The following is an 18307-nucleotide window of genomic DNA, read 5'->3' as shown; positions in this document are numbered from 1 at the left end:
ATCCTATGTCTTGGATATAATTTAAATAAGATATATAATTTTTTAATTTTGTACATGTGTTCTATTTACAGAGGTAAAGAATTCAGAAGAACAGTATAATAAAATAGTAATTCCCAATGAAGAAAGTGTGGTTATCTATTATAAGATTAGACAGCAGCTTGCCAAATTGGGTAAAGAAATTGAAGAATATATTCACAAACCAAAATACTGCTTACCTTTTCTACAACCAGGTCGTTTGGTAAAGGTATGTCATTGTTTCTTCATAAAATACTTGAATAATTCAATATTTAAACATATTTTTGTTAAAGATTCTAATTTATTTTTTATCCTGATAAAATGCTTCCTGCTACAATAATTGATCTATATTAATCATATTATTTTACCTGTTTCACATGGCACTAACTTAGGGGCTTATGCAAAGGCCTTTTAATCACCACTGGTTTTTATTTTGAGGACTATAAATTGAAGTAGATAGTTTTGGGATTAACATATAAAATATTTCTAGTTATGAAATGCTAACTATAACTTCATATAACTATATTCATGTAACTATTCACATAACTATATGAAAAATAAGGTAATTTTAAGTTCTGGATGAATTCATTAGATATAAAATATTTATATCCTTGAAACATACTGTCATTTTTGGCATTCATTTGCCAACTGAGAGATTCCTGTTGTTGCTGTTCTAGGGGCAATTTCTAAAATGGAATTTGTCATTGATTTTTTTTCCTGCAGGGTTAATATCTTGTTTCTTAAATTTAGCAATGCTTTTGCTAAAGATATTTTGTCAGAAAATTCAGAAGGCTTTATTAGTCTAGAATGTGGGTACGAAAGACTGAAATTGCCTTGTATATATACATTTGATCTTGCTTACTTGCTTTTCTTTTTAGGTAAAGAATGAAGGAGATGACTTTGGCTGGGGAGTAGTGGTGAATTTCTCAAAAAAGTCAAATGTTAAGGTAAACTGTTGTCTTTAAACTAGAATTGTATATCAGTTTTTAGTGAAATGTTTTTTCAGGCTTATGAAATCGGTCTAAGAAGAAATAATATTACCTGAAGAGAAGCAGTAATAAATTCTGCCATGAGGAATTAATTGTTGGAATACACCCGGCTAATTTTTGTATTTTTAGTAGAGATGGGGTTTCGCCATGTTGGTCAAGCTAGTCTTGAACTCCTAACCTCAGGTGATCCACCCGTCTCGGCCTCCAAAAGTGCTGGGATTACAAGTGTGAGCCATTGAGCCCAGCCAGTCCTTTATGTTTTCTGTGTATCGCCTCAACCATGAGAAAACTGTTAAATGGTGGTAGTGCTTTCCTTCCACTCCCCAAATCCCCCTGACACACACACACACACTCAGAGAGACACATGCATTATTTTCATGTAGCTATGATCTTCCTTGCAGGAGGTGAGGTTAACTGGACAGAGTAGTCTTTATTTAAGCCTCTCTGACAGCTATTAAATTCTCTTTTTATGTGGAGTTGAAGTGAGACATTGAATGCTAAATACAGTGGTTTCATGGACATTTATGTAACCCAAGATGGAACAGCTAGCATGCCTTTGCCAGTTTACTCATTCTATAACTTGTCTATAAGAGAATTTTGCTAGGGCAGAATATTTTAACCTGTACTGAAGTGCTATAGATTCCTTTCATGCTAGGTTTTACATTTTTTGTTTTTTAAACAGTTCTATGAAGATGATATGCACACACTGTCCAATTTTCCCGGTTAGGGTATATGACTCAGTGACATTTAGTATATTCGCAGATATGTGCAACCATCAGTCACCACAGTCAATTCTAGAACATTTTCATCATCTCAAAAAGAAACCTATGTCATTCACCTATCCTTCCATATCCCCCAGAAGTAGAGAAAATTTCCTCTGTTCCCGGCGTGTTGAGTGTTTTCTCATGAAAGATAAATATTTTGTCAAATATTTCTTACGTACCCATTGAGATGATCATGTGATTCTTGCTCTTTATTCTATTTTGTATTCTGATATGATATATTACATTAACTGGTTTTCAGATGTTAATATGACTGGATTTCCAAGATAAATCCCAGTTTGTCATGATATATTATTCTCTTTATGTATCGGGATTCAGTTGATAGTATGTTTTTGAGGATTTTTTATGCCACTATTCATAGGAAATGTTGGTTTGTTGTTTTCTTGGTGACATCTTTGTTTGGGTTTGGTATTAGGGTAATGCAGGCCTCATAGGATGAGTTAGGAAGTGTTCCCCTTTTCTTTCATTTTTTGGAAGAGTTTTTGAAGAACTGGTATTAAATTTTTTTTCCCCAATATCTTCATGACATTCAAAACTTTTAAAATATTTGGTAGAACTTGGCAATGAGGCCACTTTGGCTTGTGCTCTTCTTTATGGGTAGTTTACTTAGAGATTACTAAGTCCATCTCTACTTGGTATGGCATGTTCTTCAAATTTTCTGTGATTTATTGATATACAGTTATTCGTAGTATTGTTTTTTAATCCTTTTTATTTTTGTATGGTCATTAGTAGTGTCTCGTTCATATCTGACCTAGTCGTTTAAATCTTTCATCTGGGTAAAGTTTGTCAATTTTGTTAATCTTCTCAGTGAGCTTTTGTTTTTATTGATTTTTTTCCCTCTGTTTTTCTGTCTCTGTTTCATTAGGTTATGCCCCATCTTTTTAATTTCCTTTCTTCTGACTATAGGTTTAGTTTGCTGTTCTTTTTTCAATGTGTTAAGGTAGAAGATTAGGTTATTAACTTGAGATACCTCTTCTTTTTAAATAGAGCTTTTACAATTATAAATTTCCCTCTACAGGTGCTTTAGCTGTATTCCATAAATTTTAGTATATTTTATCATTTTCATTAATCTCAAAAGTATTTTCTAATTTCCCTTTTGATTTCTTCTTTAACCCATTGGTTATTTAGGAGAGTGTTAATGTTCACATATTTGTTAATTTTCCAAATTTTTGTCTTTATTATTTCTAATTTTGTTTTTGTCAAGAGTGTACTTGGAATTCTTTCAGTAGTTTTGAATTGTTCTAAGCTTGTTTAATGGCCTGACATGGTCTGTCCTGCAGAATGTTCTATGTGCAGTTGAGAGGAATGTATATTCTGCTGCTTTAAGGTGGAAGATGTTTTATAGATGTCCTTTAGGTGTAGTTGGTTTAGAACTTCTTTTAGAGTGTTGTTCAGGTCTTCAACTTCTTTCTTTGCAGACAGTTCTGTCTGGTTGGTCTATTATTATCTATTCTTGAAAGTGGAGTATTGAAGTCTTGTAACTATTATTGTTGTATTGTCTATTTTTCCCTTCATTTCTGTCAGTTTTTGCTTCATGTGTTTTCAAGCTGTGTTAAAATGTATTTTGTTTTGTATCAGCATAGCTATTTGAGCTTTCTTTTGATTTTTCTTTGCATAATATTTTTTCCCATTTTTAAATTTTCAGTCTTGTTTATATCAGTAAGTTTAAAGTGTGTGTCCTGTACACAGCATACACAGCAGTTGGATTTTGTTTTTTTTTTTTAATCCAATCTGAAATTCTATTCCTTTTATGGATTGCTTAATCTGTTCACATTGAGTTTCATTACAGATGTAGTTGGTTTAGCAGCTGCCATTTTAATTTTTGTTTTCTGTGTCTTGTGTCTTTGTTTTCTCTTCTTTCACTGCTTTCTTTTGCATCGTGAATTTTTTCTAATGTGGCATTTTAATTTTTTAAAGATTTCATATACATATACATGTATGTATATGTGTGTACATGTGTATATATGTATATGTATATAGCAACAGAGAGATTTTCTTAGTGTTTGCTGGGGCTTTCCATATACATATTATTAGAATAAGCTTTAGATTTACACTGACTTAATTCCAGTGTGATACAGAGGTGTTATTTCTGTATAGCTCTATTCCTTTTTCTCTCTTTTCATGGTTATACATATTACATCTATAAATTTTACAAATCCAGCAATATATTATTATGGTTAATACTTTATGTACTTTTAAAAAATTATTTATTTATTTATTTATTTATTTATTTATTTATTTTTTGAAATGAAGTCTACTATGTTGCCCAGGCAGGCTGGTGTGCAGTGGCACAGTGTCTCAGGGAAACCTCCGCCTCCCAGGTTCAGGTGATTCTCCTACCTCAGCCTTCCAAGTACCTGAGATTACAGACTCACGCCACCACACCCAGCTAATTTTTTGTATTTTTAGTAGAGATGGTGTTTCACCGTGTTGGCCAGACTGATCTCAAACTCCTAACCTCAGGTGATCCAGCTACCTCAGCCTCCCAAAGTGCTGGGATTATAGGTGTGAGCCACCATGCCCGGCCACTTTTTATTACTTTTAAAGCTTATAGAAGAAAGGAAAGCACGTGTGTATATATTGCTTTTGTTATATTAACCTTCTTATTTATCATTTTTGGTTTTATTTGTTCCTGTGAATTCAAGTTACTCTCTGGAGTTACTGCCTTAGTCTTATACAGTTTTGCTCCCACCTACCTCCATTATGCTGTTACTGCCAAGATACTACATTTTGATATGTTACAGGCTCAATAATACAATGTAGACATATTGTTTTATACAACTGCTTTTTAAATCATTGAAGAGAAAAATATTTTTATTTCTATCTTTTATAATTATATAATTACCTTTACCAGTGTTATTTTGTTACGTAGTTTCAAATAAATGTCTAGTATTACTTGATGTTAGCCTGTAGAACTTCTTTTTGTATTTCTTATAAGGTGGGTCTACTAGAAACAGATTTTCTCAGTTTTTAGTCTATCTGAGAATGTCTTTATTTTGCCTTCATTTTTGAAAGGTAACTTTGCTGGATATAGGATTCTTGGTTAACAGTTGTTTTTTCTTTGAATATGTCAACTCATTGCTTTCTGGCCTCCATTGTTTCTGCTGAGAAATTTTCGCTGTTAGTCTTGTTGAAGTTACCTTGTAAGAGATTAATCTATTTTTCTCTTGCTGCTTTCAAGATTTTCTCTTTTTGGTTTGGCTTTCTGCATTTTTATTATAAATGTATCTGCATAGAAAGTGACTGAACTTCTTTGCCTTTATCCTACTTGAACTTTATTGAATTTTCTGGCTATATAGATGAATTCTTTTTTTTTTTCCAGTAGATTTTGAGAAGTTTTCAGCCACTATTTCTGGTTTTGTTTTGTCATTTTTAGAGACAGGGTCTCACTCTGTCACCCAGGTTAGAGTGCAGTGGTTCAGTCATGGCTCCCTGCAGCCTCAAACTCCTGGGCTCAAGCAATTCTCCCACCTCAGCCTCCTGAGTAGCTGGGACTACAGGTGTGCAGCACCATGCCTGGCTAACTTTAAACAGTTTTTGTAGAGACCAGGTCTCATTATATTGCCCAGGCTGATTTCAAACTCCTAGGCTCAAGCAATCCTCCCACCTTGGTCTCTCAGAGTGCTGGGATTACAGGTGTGAACCACCGTGCCCAGGCCGTTATTTCTTTGAATATTTTTCTGCTCCTTTCTCTAAACCTCTCCTCTGGAACTTCCATTATGGGTATGTTGCACTTAATGGTGTCCTATATTCCTCTGAGGCTTGGTTCATTTTTATTTGTTTGTTCTTTCTCTGTGCTTTGGATTGCATAATCTCCATCAATAGTCTATCTTCAAATTCACTGGTGATATTATCTGCCAGTTCAGATCTACTGTTGGGCCCCTCTAGTAATTTTCCTCACTTCAGTAAATAGACTTTTAAACTCTAAAATTTGCTTTTGGTTTCTTTTTATATTTTCTATTTCGTCATCGATATGTTCTATTTGATACAACATTGTTATTGTACCTTTTACTTCATTGATTGTGATTTCCCTTGATTCTTTGAATATATTTATAGTGGCAAATTTTAAGTCTGTTTACCCTAACATCTGATCACTATTATAAGCAGATTCTGTTGCCTACTTTTTTCCCTGTTTTATGGGTCATAACTTTCCTGTTTCTTTGCATGTCTCTTTTTTGATAATATATTGTAGTAACTCTAGGTATTGCCTTCCCTGCCTCCACCTCTTGCAGGCCACTGTTGTTATTTCCTTGTTTATTTATTTAGTGTTGGGCTGGATTATTTGATAGAAGTCTCTACGTCTTACCCCCTATAGTGTTTAGCCTTTTAGTTTGTTTCTGGGGTAGAGTTGGGGGTCACAGCCCTGGTTATGCCCACAGTCACCCTGAGATGACAGTGGTTTGGACAGGGGTCTCTATGACTTTACCTTTCTCTGGGCATACCCAACTGTTAAGCTCTATTAGCAGGAGGACTCCTCCCACTATCATTTTTAAAACCAGGTTCTCTTCTGCAAACTCTCTGCTGTACAATTTAGCCTATATCTCCAAGGAATACAGATCTACCAATTGTATTTCACCACAGCCTCTGCTGTTTCTGAAAGTTAATCTTAGTCTTGAATTTCCTCAGGCTCTGTTACAAATAAAATCTGGTCCTTTGGGAAGATATTAAGAGTTGTCTGTTTTAAGGCCTATTTCTTCACCCAGGCAAAATCTCAGAGTCAAAATTCTAAAATTGGGGGTAGGGACAATGCACACTTTTCTCTGAGTAACATCCCCGCTTTAAAAGCTGGGGGATAGGCGGAGGGTTGGGGTGGAAGCCTCAGGTATTTTCATCTTGCCTCTTCCAACATGGACCCATTGCCTTATGAACCAGGGGAAGGGCTGTTGGGGCCCTTTTTCTCAGCAGCACCACACCAAGATAGAGCCTCTGGCTACATGAATGAAGGGGAGCCTGTACCTTTCAGCCTTACTTGCAGAGGACTTAGCAGCAGCAACAGGTAGGTGGGAGGAGGATGAGAAATGTTCACATCCTGCCCCTCCTAAAAGTTAGCCCTCTTCAACTAAGAGCTGCAGGGATACTGAGCCCTTCTGTATTTTTGGCTTCACTAGTCTGGAGTTTCTGTTTCAGTGAAGTGGGAAGAGTGAGGGAGGGAGCGGTCTTTGTTCAGATATCGAAGACTTGAATGAATTTTAGAGGTTTTTTTGGACTAGATCTTTCTTCACTTGATATATTCCCTTATGATGTTTCCAGAAACTTTAAATGATTGGTTTTTCATAATTTTTTCCAGTTGCTGGGGAGCAGGCTTGTGGATCACACTGTCATGCTCTGGTAGTCTGAGGTTCAGGAGAGAAAAATTATAGCTAACATAATTACAAGTACGCATACACACACAGAAGACATATTTTTTAAAAATCACTTGCCTCTTTTGATCCTAAATTCATTCATGTAACTGTCTAACTATAAAGGTAGAATCAGTCGATGAGAGTTCTTTTAGGCAAAGATAAAATGAGGATTAGAGAGGAACACATTCATTTTTTTCTGTTTCTATTGGTGGTGAAACTAATTTTTCCATTTCACTACTTGAATTTGTTCACTAAAAATGTGAAGTACATTTTTATTAATTTTGGGATCTAAGTCAGAATACAAATCCAAAGATTTTTGTGGCCAGTAGAGCTTGCCAGAGGCAGAGGGTGTATACAAACCAACAAAGAAAACTTAGAAGCATTTTAAATAAATAAAAATGTAATTGTACTTGTCACTGTTATTTTAAATTGCTTGTTTCTTTGCGTTCTACAAGCTTGGGATTACCAAATTGTGTTTTAATTAGGTAATTTCAGTTTATAGCCAGAAATTAGCCACACTTTAAAAGGAATAAAGAAAAGCTGGGAAAAACAAGTTCAGTTATACTGTTAAGAAGTAAAAATTAGGACTTATAAACAAAAATCTAAATTAAGATAATAGAAGACTTAACTAGTTTTTTATCTGAAAGTTGGCATTGATCCGTCTTTACAGAGTGCAAAACTAAAGCAAGTTAGCTGAGAAAAAATTAATAATCTTAGGAAATACCTTTAACATCAAATTTTCATTTAATGTTACAGTGTAGATGGTTTCCTATTGTGTTTCCATAGTAACACTTGAGAATATTTCCATAATGCTATAAGTTGGTTTTAGTAGCTCTGCATAAATAGATGATTATGTATGATATACTTGAGTTAAAATAGTCACTTCTGTGATTGTTGTATCTTACAGCGAGTATTAAATTTATTAATGAAATCTACAAAATTGGGACCAAATCCAACAATAGAGTTATCTAGAAACATTAAAGATTGCTCATATGCCTGTGGGGTTTTTTTTTCAGATACTCACATCTTCCTAGCACTTTGGAGCTAATTCATCTATCAAATTGTGTTATGCATCTTATTCAGAGGGTTTTTTTCCTCCTCTGTAAAGCTAATATGATAATCATTGAGTCTTCTTATAATCATTGGCTCCTTAGGAAGACTTGATAGTTGATCATAGCTATTTGTTTAGCTCATTGTTTGTAAAACTCATTTCATAATGACTGAACACAATCTTTGCAGATAAAAATTAATCAAAATACTATCTTCATCTGTGCTTTGTGTTTAAGGAATGTTTTGCAACTTCCTTTAACCACATTTTGAACTAATGTATGCTGAGAAAAAGTTAGTTTTTCTTTCATATTGTAATAATAGAGCGTATGCTTTCTTTGAGGAAATTTGAACTTGATTTAAAATAATTGTGATTTCTTTTTTCTTTGGAAATACGTTTTCTTGTTAAACTATTGGTAGTTTATTGCAGAAATAGATTGTAGAAATGGATTCATTGTCATCTATTGACAGATTTTCATTTTTTTAGTAGGAACTGTCCTGGGTGGAGGCCACATAGTCAAGTCATTGCCATATAACTTTCCTTTTATGTATTTTATGCAAAATAGATTATTTAAATATTTTTAAAAAGAATTCTGTACTGAAAAAATATCTTCTGTTATTGCTTGAAAGATACTACTCAAACATACATTATCACAGTGCAGAAGTAGTGGTGAGATCTTAGTAGTTGTTAGATCTTCAGAATTATAGCTTTATTACAGAATATTAAAGACTAAAAGACAATAAAAATTGGAACCACATTATAGAAATGCTAGCATAATAAGCAATAAAATAATCTCTTCTCAATCTATCTTTTATGTTATTTAGAGTGATTTGAAGATACAAATTAATTTTCTGACACTGAAAATTTTAGTTTCTTAACATTATTAGAAACATTCTGTGACACACTTGACAGTGCTTGTACTATTAAATTAGAATTTATAAATAGAAAATTTATAAATACAAAGTTATTTCTGTGTTTTCTCATCCAGTGGAACATGTTGAATCCAGAGAGACAGTTTTCGTTTCATAAAATAAATATGTATTACACAGTTTGTGTCAGTCATAATGCTAAATGCTGAGAAAATAGTTCCTGTACAGATGGAACTATTTGTGGGCCAGTTTCTTAAGAATGAATGAACATCTTCTGTTTTGTTTTTTAGCCTAACTCTGGTGAACTGGATCCTTTGTATGTAGTAGAAGTACTTCTTCGCTGTAGCAAAGAGAGCTTGAAAAATTCAGCTACAGAAGCTGCAAAACCAGCTAAACCTGATGAGAAAGGAGAGATGCAGGTTTGTGCATAACTTTCTGTCTTCAGATTTCAGATATTCTGTAACTTACTTATAATCACCAAAGTTCTCCAATGTGATGGTAATGAACATACTATCATGATCTCTAAATCAGAATTTTTCAAGGTATTTTAAGGTATATTTAAGGTAAAGCCATCTAACGTGTCAGTAGGATAATTAATGAGATTTGTTTTATTTTTCTTTTATCAAGTTACAAGATAAATCGTGACAAAGTGAAAGAAAAAGTATTCAGTCATTGAAATTTTACATGAAGCTGGATTTTACCAGGGCTGTAAAGATTTTTCGTTATCTTTGCTTGTGACTGAGTGATTTTACAGTTTGAATCCATTCATGCTGTTTATTTCCCATTCCCATGGAAATATAGGCAGTCCTGATTTAGGATTTTTTGACTTTACAACAGTGCAAAAGCGATAATCATTAAGTATTATAGAACATTAATACATTAATGAGATGATTAATACATCAATACATTAATGAGATTAATAGGCTTTGTGTTAGATGATTTTGCCCAAATGTAAGCCAGTGTAAGTGTTCTTAGCACATTTAAGGTAAACTGCACCAAGTTACGTTTGGTAGATTAGGTGTTCATGTATTAAATACGTTTTTGACCTAACAATATTTTCAACTTACAACTAGTTTATCAGAACATAACCCAGTTTTAAGGAGGAGGCTCTGTAATGACTGAAGCATTATTTTAACAATGAAAAATTTCTACCCAAATTTCCTTAGTTAAAATCATTTAATTTACATGTGCTTTTATTAAATGTAAAATGTGGCGTACTGGATAGGTCTTTTACAAAAAGTCATTGCAATGAAATTTGTTATTATGAGATTGGTTTGTAGAAAGTAAAATCTACCACTGTAGTATCATAGACTTCTTCTTTGGATCGATAAATTACGGGTTTTGGAGTTGGCAGTATTTTTAAAAAGACAATTCACTGTAACATTTTTAAATGACGATTTAAATGTTTATTTATAATTCTGAATATTACCTAAACTTTGGCCTCCTTTTCTTAGTCTTCTAATTTGTTCACCTCTAGAATTCCACCACCAAGTGAAACTTGTGTGATTTTTATTTTTTTCTAACATTTATTTTACTGACTGACTGCCTAACTATAAATGAGGCTAAAACTCCCACAGTTCGGCATATACTCATTGTCCCCAAAGGGCCTTTAGGAGTTATTGCAAGTTGGAATAGCAAATGTGTGCCACACATCTCAACATTCTCCCTTTCTCATGGCAGACATTGATAGTAAGGCACAGCACTCTCACACTGAAAGCTCAGATTCTTCCAAGAAAATTATATAGGCAGTCCTGAAACCAAGGCAAAGTGAGGACCTTTCCTCTGCTCCTGTAGCGTTTTTTATTATGTTTATTTCAGTCTATGCTGCTAAGGAAATTGGCAAGAGTTTTCCTGCTCTCCCAGAGTTTATTCTTGTTACTTGTTGTCATTGGTTTGTTTTGTTATTTCTGAATTCAAAAGTTTTAAGTCTGTATTTTTAAATTGCGTGTGGCCACAAAGATCTCTGCTTGGTTAGTTTAATGGTCAGCTCATAATTGTGCAGAGACTTCCTTAAATGTCTGCAATCATTAAGTTCTCCTGTCTGGCTGGGCGTGGTGGCTCATGCCTGTAATCCCAGCACTTTGAGGGGCTGAGGTGGGTAGATGACTTGAGGTCAGGAGTTCGAGACCAGCCTGGCCAACATGGCCAAAACCCATCTGTACTAAAAATGCAAAAATTAGCCAACATGATGGTGTGCGCCTGTAGCTTCAGCTATTCAAGAGGCTGAGGCCGGAGACTTACTTGAACCCAGGAGGTGGAGGTTGCAGTGAGCCAAGATTGTGCCACTTCACTCCAGCCTGGGTGACAGAGCAGGGCTCTGTCTAAAAAATAAAAAACGTTCCCCAGTCTTTATTTAGAGGCTTTGTATACATATTGCAGGAAGCCATCAACCCTCAGCTACACAGTTAACAACATTACCTTAGCCGCTTCTTGGATGTACAATTTCATGGTCAGACAGAAGTGAAAGCTTAGAGTCTTTTCAGGGCTTTCTTGGGCATGCACACAGCCCTGGTCATGGCCTTCTAGATTTCCAGAAATGTGTGGGAGCTTTTCTAATTCCCCATGAATGTCTTACTCCCCAGCTTTTCCTTTTAAGCTTTCTGGTTAACCTGTTGTTTGTCCCAGCTGTCATTCACAACCTCAGGCAGCCATGGTGTTAAGCAGTTGCTTCTTACTACTTTTGACAACACATCCAGGAAAAAGGTTTGCACTGGTAAGCTCTCAGTCAGGTCAAATAAAAAACAGCCTTGTGAATGGAGTCTTCCAGGGAACCACCAGACAAGAATAATGACAATTCTTTGGGAATAGGCCTTTGAAGAGGTTCCACCCTATTCTCTCCCCTCCAGTGGCTACAATACTGGTTTTCAGTGGGATTTACTCTTTGGTTTTCAGGCTGTTAGAAAGCTGAGGAGTGGGAGATGGAGTAGGATAAGTTAAATTTGCCACAAAGCTTGCTGTTCTTACCAAAAGTCAGCATTTTTCTTGAATATATGATCACTGAATTCCTACAAGCCTTTGGTTAATTTCCAGAATTCTGAAGAAGTTGATTTTGACAAGTTTTCTCAGTGTTGGCATTGCTTTTATGGAGAAGAGGATTTTTGGAGGTCCTTACTCCACCATTTTCACTGACATACATCCAGTTTTTTAATAGTGAATTAATCAATAGCACATTGGATAAAATAACTGTGTCTGCCATGACTTGATTAAAATTCAGTTGGTTCAAAAAACAACTTGCTTGTTTGAATGAAAAATTCAAAAACCATGTTTCAGCTGATAGTCTTGATTTGAAGAAATTATATAGCTTGAAATGTATTTAAAATGTATTGACTTAAAACTTACTTCTTATATTATCTACCACATTTGCTTATTTAGGGGAAAATTTAAAAGATTTAAAAGGTCTAAGGGCCGGGCGCGGTGGCTCAAGCCTGTAATCCCAGCACTTTGGGAGGCCGAGACGGGTGGATCACGAGGTCAGGAGATCGAGACCATCCTGGTGAACATGGTGAAACCCCGTCTCTACTAAAAAATACAAAAAACTAGCCGGGCGAGGTGGCGGCGCCTGTAGTCCCAGCTACTCGGGAGGCTGAGGCAGGAGAATGGCGTAAACCCGGGAGGCGGAGCTTGCAGTGAGCTGAGATCCGGCCACTGCACTCCAGCCTGGGCAACAGAGCCAGACTCAGTCTCAAAAAAAAAAAAAAAAAAAACAAAAAGGTCTAAGGATAAAAATACTTCCTGTTATTGGTATTCTAGCAAGTTTCCACTGATTGCTCACGTGGTTATTTGGACTTATAAAGACGCATCATGTTGAACCTGAATTCTGAGTTATATCATGAAAGTAATTGGGTTTAGAAAAATGAATAAACTGCCATATGCAAATATTACGATGTTTTAAAATATCTGAAATTTGATGTTTATAATTTCATGACAACTATACATTCAATTTTTAAACATTTAGCTTCTTGTTTATAAAATGTCATGTTTCTAGTTAGGGAACTCTTAGGATTTCCCTTTTCTGTGCTTTAGGAGACATTTATAAATGGCCTTTGTAATCTGTTTCCTGTCATTAAAGTGTTAGTTGACCATTTCTTGGATGGAGTTTATTATGGAAAGCAGCCTTTGAAATTGGACAGTTTTTGTCTTCCTTCTGAATCTCGTCTTCACAAAATGGTTTTACTCTGTTTTGAAGGAAATTCACAGATACCTGTGCATATTGAATTCAACTACAGGTATATAAAAATACTCTTTCTAAAGCCAGGTGAATCAATTTTTAATTTTTCTACCTTTTTAGATGTACCTTAGTGCATACAAATTGTGCATCTTTAACTCTGGATGCTGGCTATGTGGTATTGATAATTTTTCATGTCCTGAGTCTTCTCTGTCCAAACAGTGCATCAACTGCTGGTTCACAAATTGGTGGCCCAAAACCCAGTGCAGCTTACAGAATGTTGTTTCTAAAATGAATTAGACCAGCAGTCCCCAGTCTTTTTAGCACAAGAAACTGGTTTCATGGAAGATAGTTTTTCCATGGATCAATGTGGAGCAGCGGTGGTTTGGGGATGAAACTGTCCCACCTCCGATCATCAGACCTTAGATTCTCATAAGGACCAAGCAACCTAGATCCCTTGCATGCGCTGTGTTTGCGCTGCTATGAGAATCTAATGTTGCTGCTGATCTGACAGAGGGGGGAGCTCAGGCGGTAATGCTTGCTCCCCCACCACTCTTGCTGCATGGCCTGGTTCCTAACAAGCCACAGACTGGTACCATTCTGGGACTTGGGGACCCCTGAATTAGAGAGTTTGGAAGTAAAAATAAAAATGATAGTAAAGGACTGGGCATGGTGGCTCACACCTGTAATCCCAGCACTTTGGGAGGCAGAGGCAGGCAGATCACCTGAGGTCAGGAGTTTAAGACCAGCCTGTCTAACATGGTGTAACCCCATCTCTACTAAAAATACAAAAATTAGCCAGGCATGGTGGCAGGTGTCTGTAGTCTCAGCTACTTGGGAGGCTGAGGCAGTTGAATCATTTGAACCGGAGGTGATGGTTACAGTGAGCCGAGATCGCACCGCTGCACTCCAGCCTGGGTGACAGAGTGAGACTCCATCTCAAAAAAAAAAAGATAGTAAAGGATTATAACCATATGAAAATAAAATAATCCATGAATCCAGAAAGAAATATATAAAATATAAAAGAAATGGCCGGCCATGATGGCTCACGCCTTTAATCTCAGCACTGTGAAAGGCCAAGGTAGGCGGATCACTTGAGGTCTAGATTTCGAGACCAGCCTGATCAACATGGCGAAATGCCATCTCTACTAAAAATACAAAATTAGTTGGGCATGGTGCACATGCCTATAATCCTAGCTACTCAGGAGGCTGAGGCAGGAGAATTGCTTGAACCCGGGAGGTAGAGATTGCATTGAGCCGAGATCATGCCATTGCACTCCAGCCTGGGCAACAGAGTGAGACTTCATCTCAAAGAATAAATAAAATAAAAGTTAGAAAAGTCACCATTAGGCAACTACCACAAATAATAATTGACTATGGCAAGAATCATCCATGGATGCTGAAACTAGTAAACTGAAAGTTTAATGAAGAAGTGATATTTCCAAAGTCTCTAAAGGCTCTCCCTACCAATTTCTTAATTGTAGAGAGTAAAATAGTAAATAATACTATAATAAAGAATCCTGCAGATAGCACCTTAATCAAATGATCAAAGTGATCAACATTATCTCTAATAATGTTGACTAGTGGACTGAGTAGAACAGAACATGACTTCTACCAAAAATGCATTATCTGAATCTTATGATTCCTCATGACTAGAGAAACCCAAACTGAGAGTCATTCTATAAAATAACCTTTATTAAAAAAAAAAAAAAAAAAATCAAGGTCTTGAGAGAGACAGAAAAACTGGGGAACTGTTCTAGATTAAAGAAGAAAGAAATGTGACATCAGTGTGTGATCCTAGTTTGGTTCCATGGAGTGGTGGTGGGGAAGATAGAGTGGTATAAAAGACATTATTGTGAAAGAGGGGTGAAATCTTAATATGGACTACAGATTAGATGATATCATTGTCTTGACATTAGATTTCCCTCATTTAACACTTGTACTTTATGTGTGTAGAAAGCGAACAATGAAGCAAATAGGCAAAATATAACCAATTAGAGAATTGAAATAAGGGTATGTGGGATTTATTTCATTCTTACAACTTTTCTGTAAATTTGGAAATCTGTGAAAATGTCAGTACCATAAAAGAGCAAGAAAGGTGGGGTATATTTTTAGATTAAAGAAGACTAAGGAGACATGACCACTAAATCCAGTTTGTGATCTTTGGCTGGATCCAAAAGTATAATGGTAGTAGTAATGTATGAAGGTCATTAGGGGGTCCGTGGGGAAATCTGCATAGGGATTGTATATGATATTTCCTTATCATATACAATATTCCTACAATATTGTAGCTTTGCAGGAGAATGTGCTTGTTCTTAACATATACATGTATTTGCTGGTCAAGTGAAGTGATTGTTGTCTGCAAGTTAGTTTCAAATGATTAAAAAAGAGGAGGAAAAGGCAGGCAGGAAGAAAGAAAAAACACCCCACCCCAAAAACTTAACTAGAGAGAGAAAAACTTCTGTTAATGGTTTGACAAACTAAACCTTTTTTGGCAAGTTTGGCAAATTATCGAACCTTTCTACCTTTACTAGAAAATCTAGAAAGGTTAGATAATTTGTGTAAGGTCACACAATTAGCTGAAGACTGCATTCACATGTTCAACCGCTATACCATTTTTGTTCATTAAAGCACTATGAATATATTTGTTATCAGCGAGCCAGTGGAAATTGTGTTTTCATCAGTGATCAGTGTAAAAGTAGCCGTGGGAGACAGATTTGGACCTGTGGAAACATTAACTTTGCCTCAGTTTATGGAGGCTCTCTGGATTCAAGATCACTTGAAAGGAAGCAAAATTTAATGTTGATAATTTGCCATTTCGACAAGAGAAAGCATGGAAGAAAGTTTGCACATAGGTGTTCTTCAAGATTATGTCTAGTGGAATATGCTGCTTTCTCTCTTTGAAATACTTCTTCATTCCTGCCCATCCAGAACTTACATGAATCTTTCTTGACCTCCTAAACCTATTAAACAAGAATCTTTCATTTTTAGTACTATAGTACCTTTATGTATTAATATTTTTGAACTGCCAAATATCTGAGACCATAAAAATGAATAAAGTGTGGCTTCTGTATTGAGGGGAGCTCTTATTTTTATGTACCATTTATTTACCTGTTATTTAGAGGTTTGAACTAGTTTTTACTTTTTAAATACAGTCTCTATTACGATAAAAACTTCAGGATGAGAGAATGCTTCCCAGTAATTATTATGTACTTATACCTGTTACATACTGTAAATGCAACTTCCTCTGTAAGGATGCAAGTTTAGGAAATAGTAGAATATGAACACGTGCAAGCTTAACTGTAATACTGTATAACCTTTTGGTCATAGGTTGTCCCAGTTTTGGTGCATCTCCTGTCTGCTATCAGCAGTGTTAGGCTTTACATTCCTAAAGACCTTCGGCCAGTGGACAATAGACAGAGTGTTTTAAAATCAATACAGGTATGTGTTAATTTTATAAACTAAATATAAATTTTATGTAAATACAGATAGTGTTTATAAAGAGGCAACTGAAATGCTTTTAAATATATTGCTTTCTTTCAGAATACCTATAAATACTGCCAATAGTGGCAATGATTTTTCATAAAAATAATGGCAGCAGATTTTCATGTGGATTTGTCCTCTCTTTGAATCTGCCAACAAAGTGAGTTAGTAAAGGAGGACTCAGAAGGAAAACCATTTTACTTTATTCATTTTGAGTGAAAACTATAGACTGTATTACAAGTTTTATGTATAAAATCATGTACTGACAGGACTTTTAACCATTTTTTAATATAGTTAATAAATACATGAAATTGTTTAATTTTCAATAGGGAAAATTAAGATTTTGTAGTAAATTTAATTTTCTAGTAGAAACAAGGTGCAGTGGCTCATGCCTGTAATCCCAACTCTTTGGGATGCCACAGCACAAGGATCACCAGAGGCCAGGAATTTGAAACCAACCTGGGCAACATAGTGAGGCCCCCATCTCTACAAAAAATTTAAAAAATAATTTAAAAAGAAATTAGTAGGACTCAGTGGTATGCACCTGTAATCCCAGCTACTCAGGAGGCCAAGGCAGGAGGTTCACTTGATTCCAGGAGTTCCAGGCTACAGTAAGCTGTGATCACATCACTGCACTCTAGCATGTGCAACAGAGGGAGACCTTGTCTCTTTTAAGAAAAAAAAAAAAGGAAGTGATTTTAACAAAGTTATTTAGTTAATAGTTTGAAGAGCATTTACTGTGCAGTGAAGGCTCTGTACTAAAATCTGAGAAAGCAAAGATAGTAGGATGCTTTCAGTGTAGAGTAGGAATTTTTAAGCTGTGTTCCGATGGTGGGCTTCATGAAATGAATGATTCTCTGACAGTTTTACAAAATTTTTATGTAGATGTGGATATCTTTTCCAAAACAATCACTTCTAGAAAGTTTTTATCACTGTTGGTCTGGTAGTAAATAAATATATCTTATAAGTTCATTGAAGCGTAAAGTCCCACTGAAATTGTTTTTTCTAATATTTTCAGAATAGCACAGTTTTGAGCAGAAATACACATTAATCATTATTAATTTAGCATTAAGTAATGCCATTATTTTGAAAAAAATAATTGTTTTATACTTCTGGGTTAGGTCAGTTCTCATTTTGCTGAAGTTAAAATTGAAATTAATTTCTTTGTCTATTGGCAAATTTCAGGCTTGTCTGTATTTGTTTTAAACATCCCTGTGCTATATCGTGTTGATATATTTCAGCTTTCACATTAATTTCACCATAACCTGAGTCTCAGTTTTGCATCATGATTTAAACAAAGTTGGACTGTTTTTTTTCTTGGTCCTTCATAGTCCTTTACATAGTCACCACATGGTGAGAAGCCACAGGAGGAAAAATTGGGGAAATTAGCCTGCCAACAGAACCCTTCACATAATGTATAAAGATTTCCCTTTAGCTACATTAATTATACTTTTTAAACTTCAGAACTACAGTTTTAGTGTTTTCTCTGTTCTGAAACCTCACACCTGTGACTCAGTTTCTTTATATATAAAAATTGGCCAGGCTCATGTGTAAGATTTTTGCGCTGACGCTAGCCCCCTTTGATTAGGGCAGACATATATCTTGAAACTGTAC

General features: G+C 35.4%; 1 protein-coding gene across 1 annotated transcript in view; it reads left to right on the top strand.

Moving 5' to 3' along the window:
• The window catches only part of MTREX (Mtr4 exosome RNA helicase), a 125009-nt gene that overhangs the window by 72783 nt on the left and 33919 nt on the right, over nucleotides 1-18307 (top strand). Inside the window, exons 17-20 of the mRNA XM_050794685.1 lie at nucleotides 72-244; nucleotides 894-962; nucleotides 9336-9464; nucleotides 16541-16651. Coding sequence (XP_050650642.1) covers nucleotides 72-244; nucleotides 894-962; nucleotides 9336-9464; nucleotides 16541-16651 — 482 coding nt within the window. The remainder of the gene's footprint in view (nucleotides 1-71; nucleotides 245-893; nucleotides 963-9335; nucleotides 9465-16540; nucleotides 16652-18307) is intronic.

The sequence above is a fragment of the Macaca thibetana genome, chromosome 6, assembly GCF_024542745.1.
Source record: "Macaca thibetana thibetana isolate TM-01 chromosome 6, ASM2454274v1, whole genome shotgun sequence".
Taxonomy (NCBI): Eukaryota; Metazoa; Chordata; class Mammalia; order Primates; family Cercopithecidae; genus Macaca; species Macaca thibetana.
This window is presented reverse-complemented; position numbering and strand designations above follow the sequence as displayed.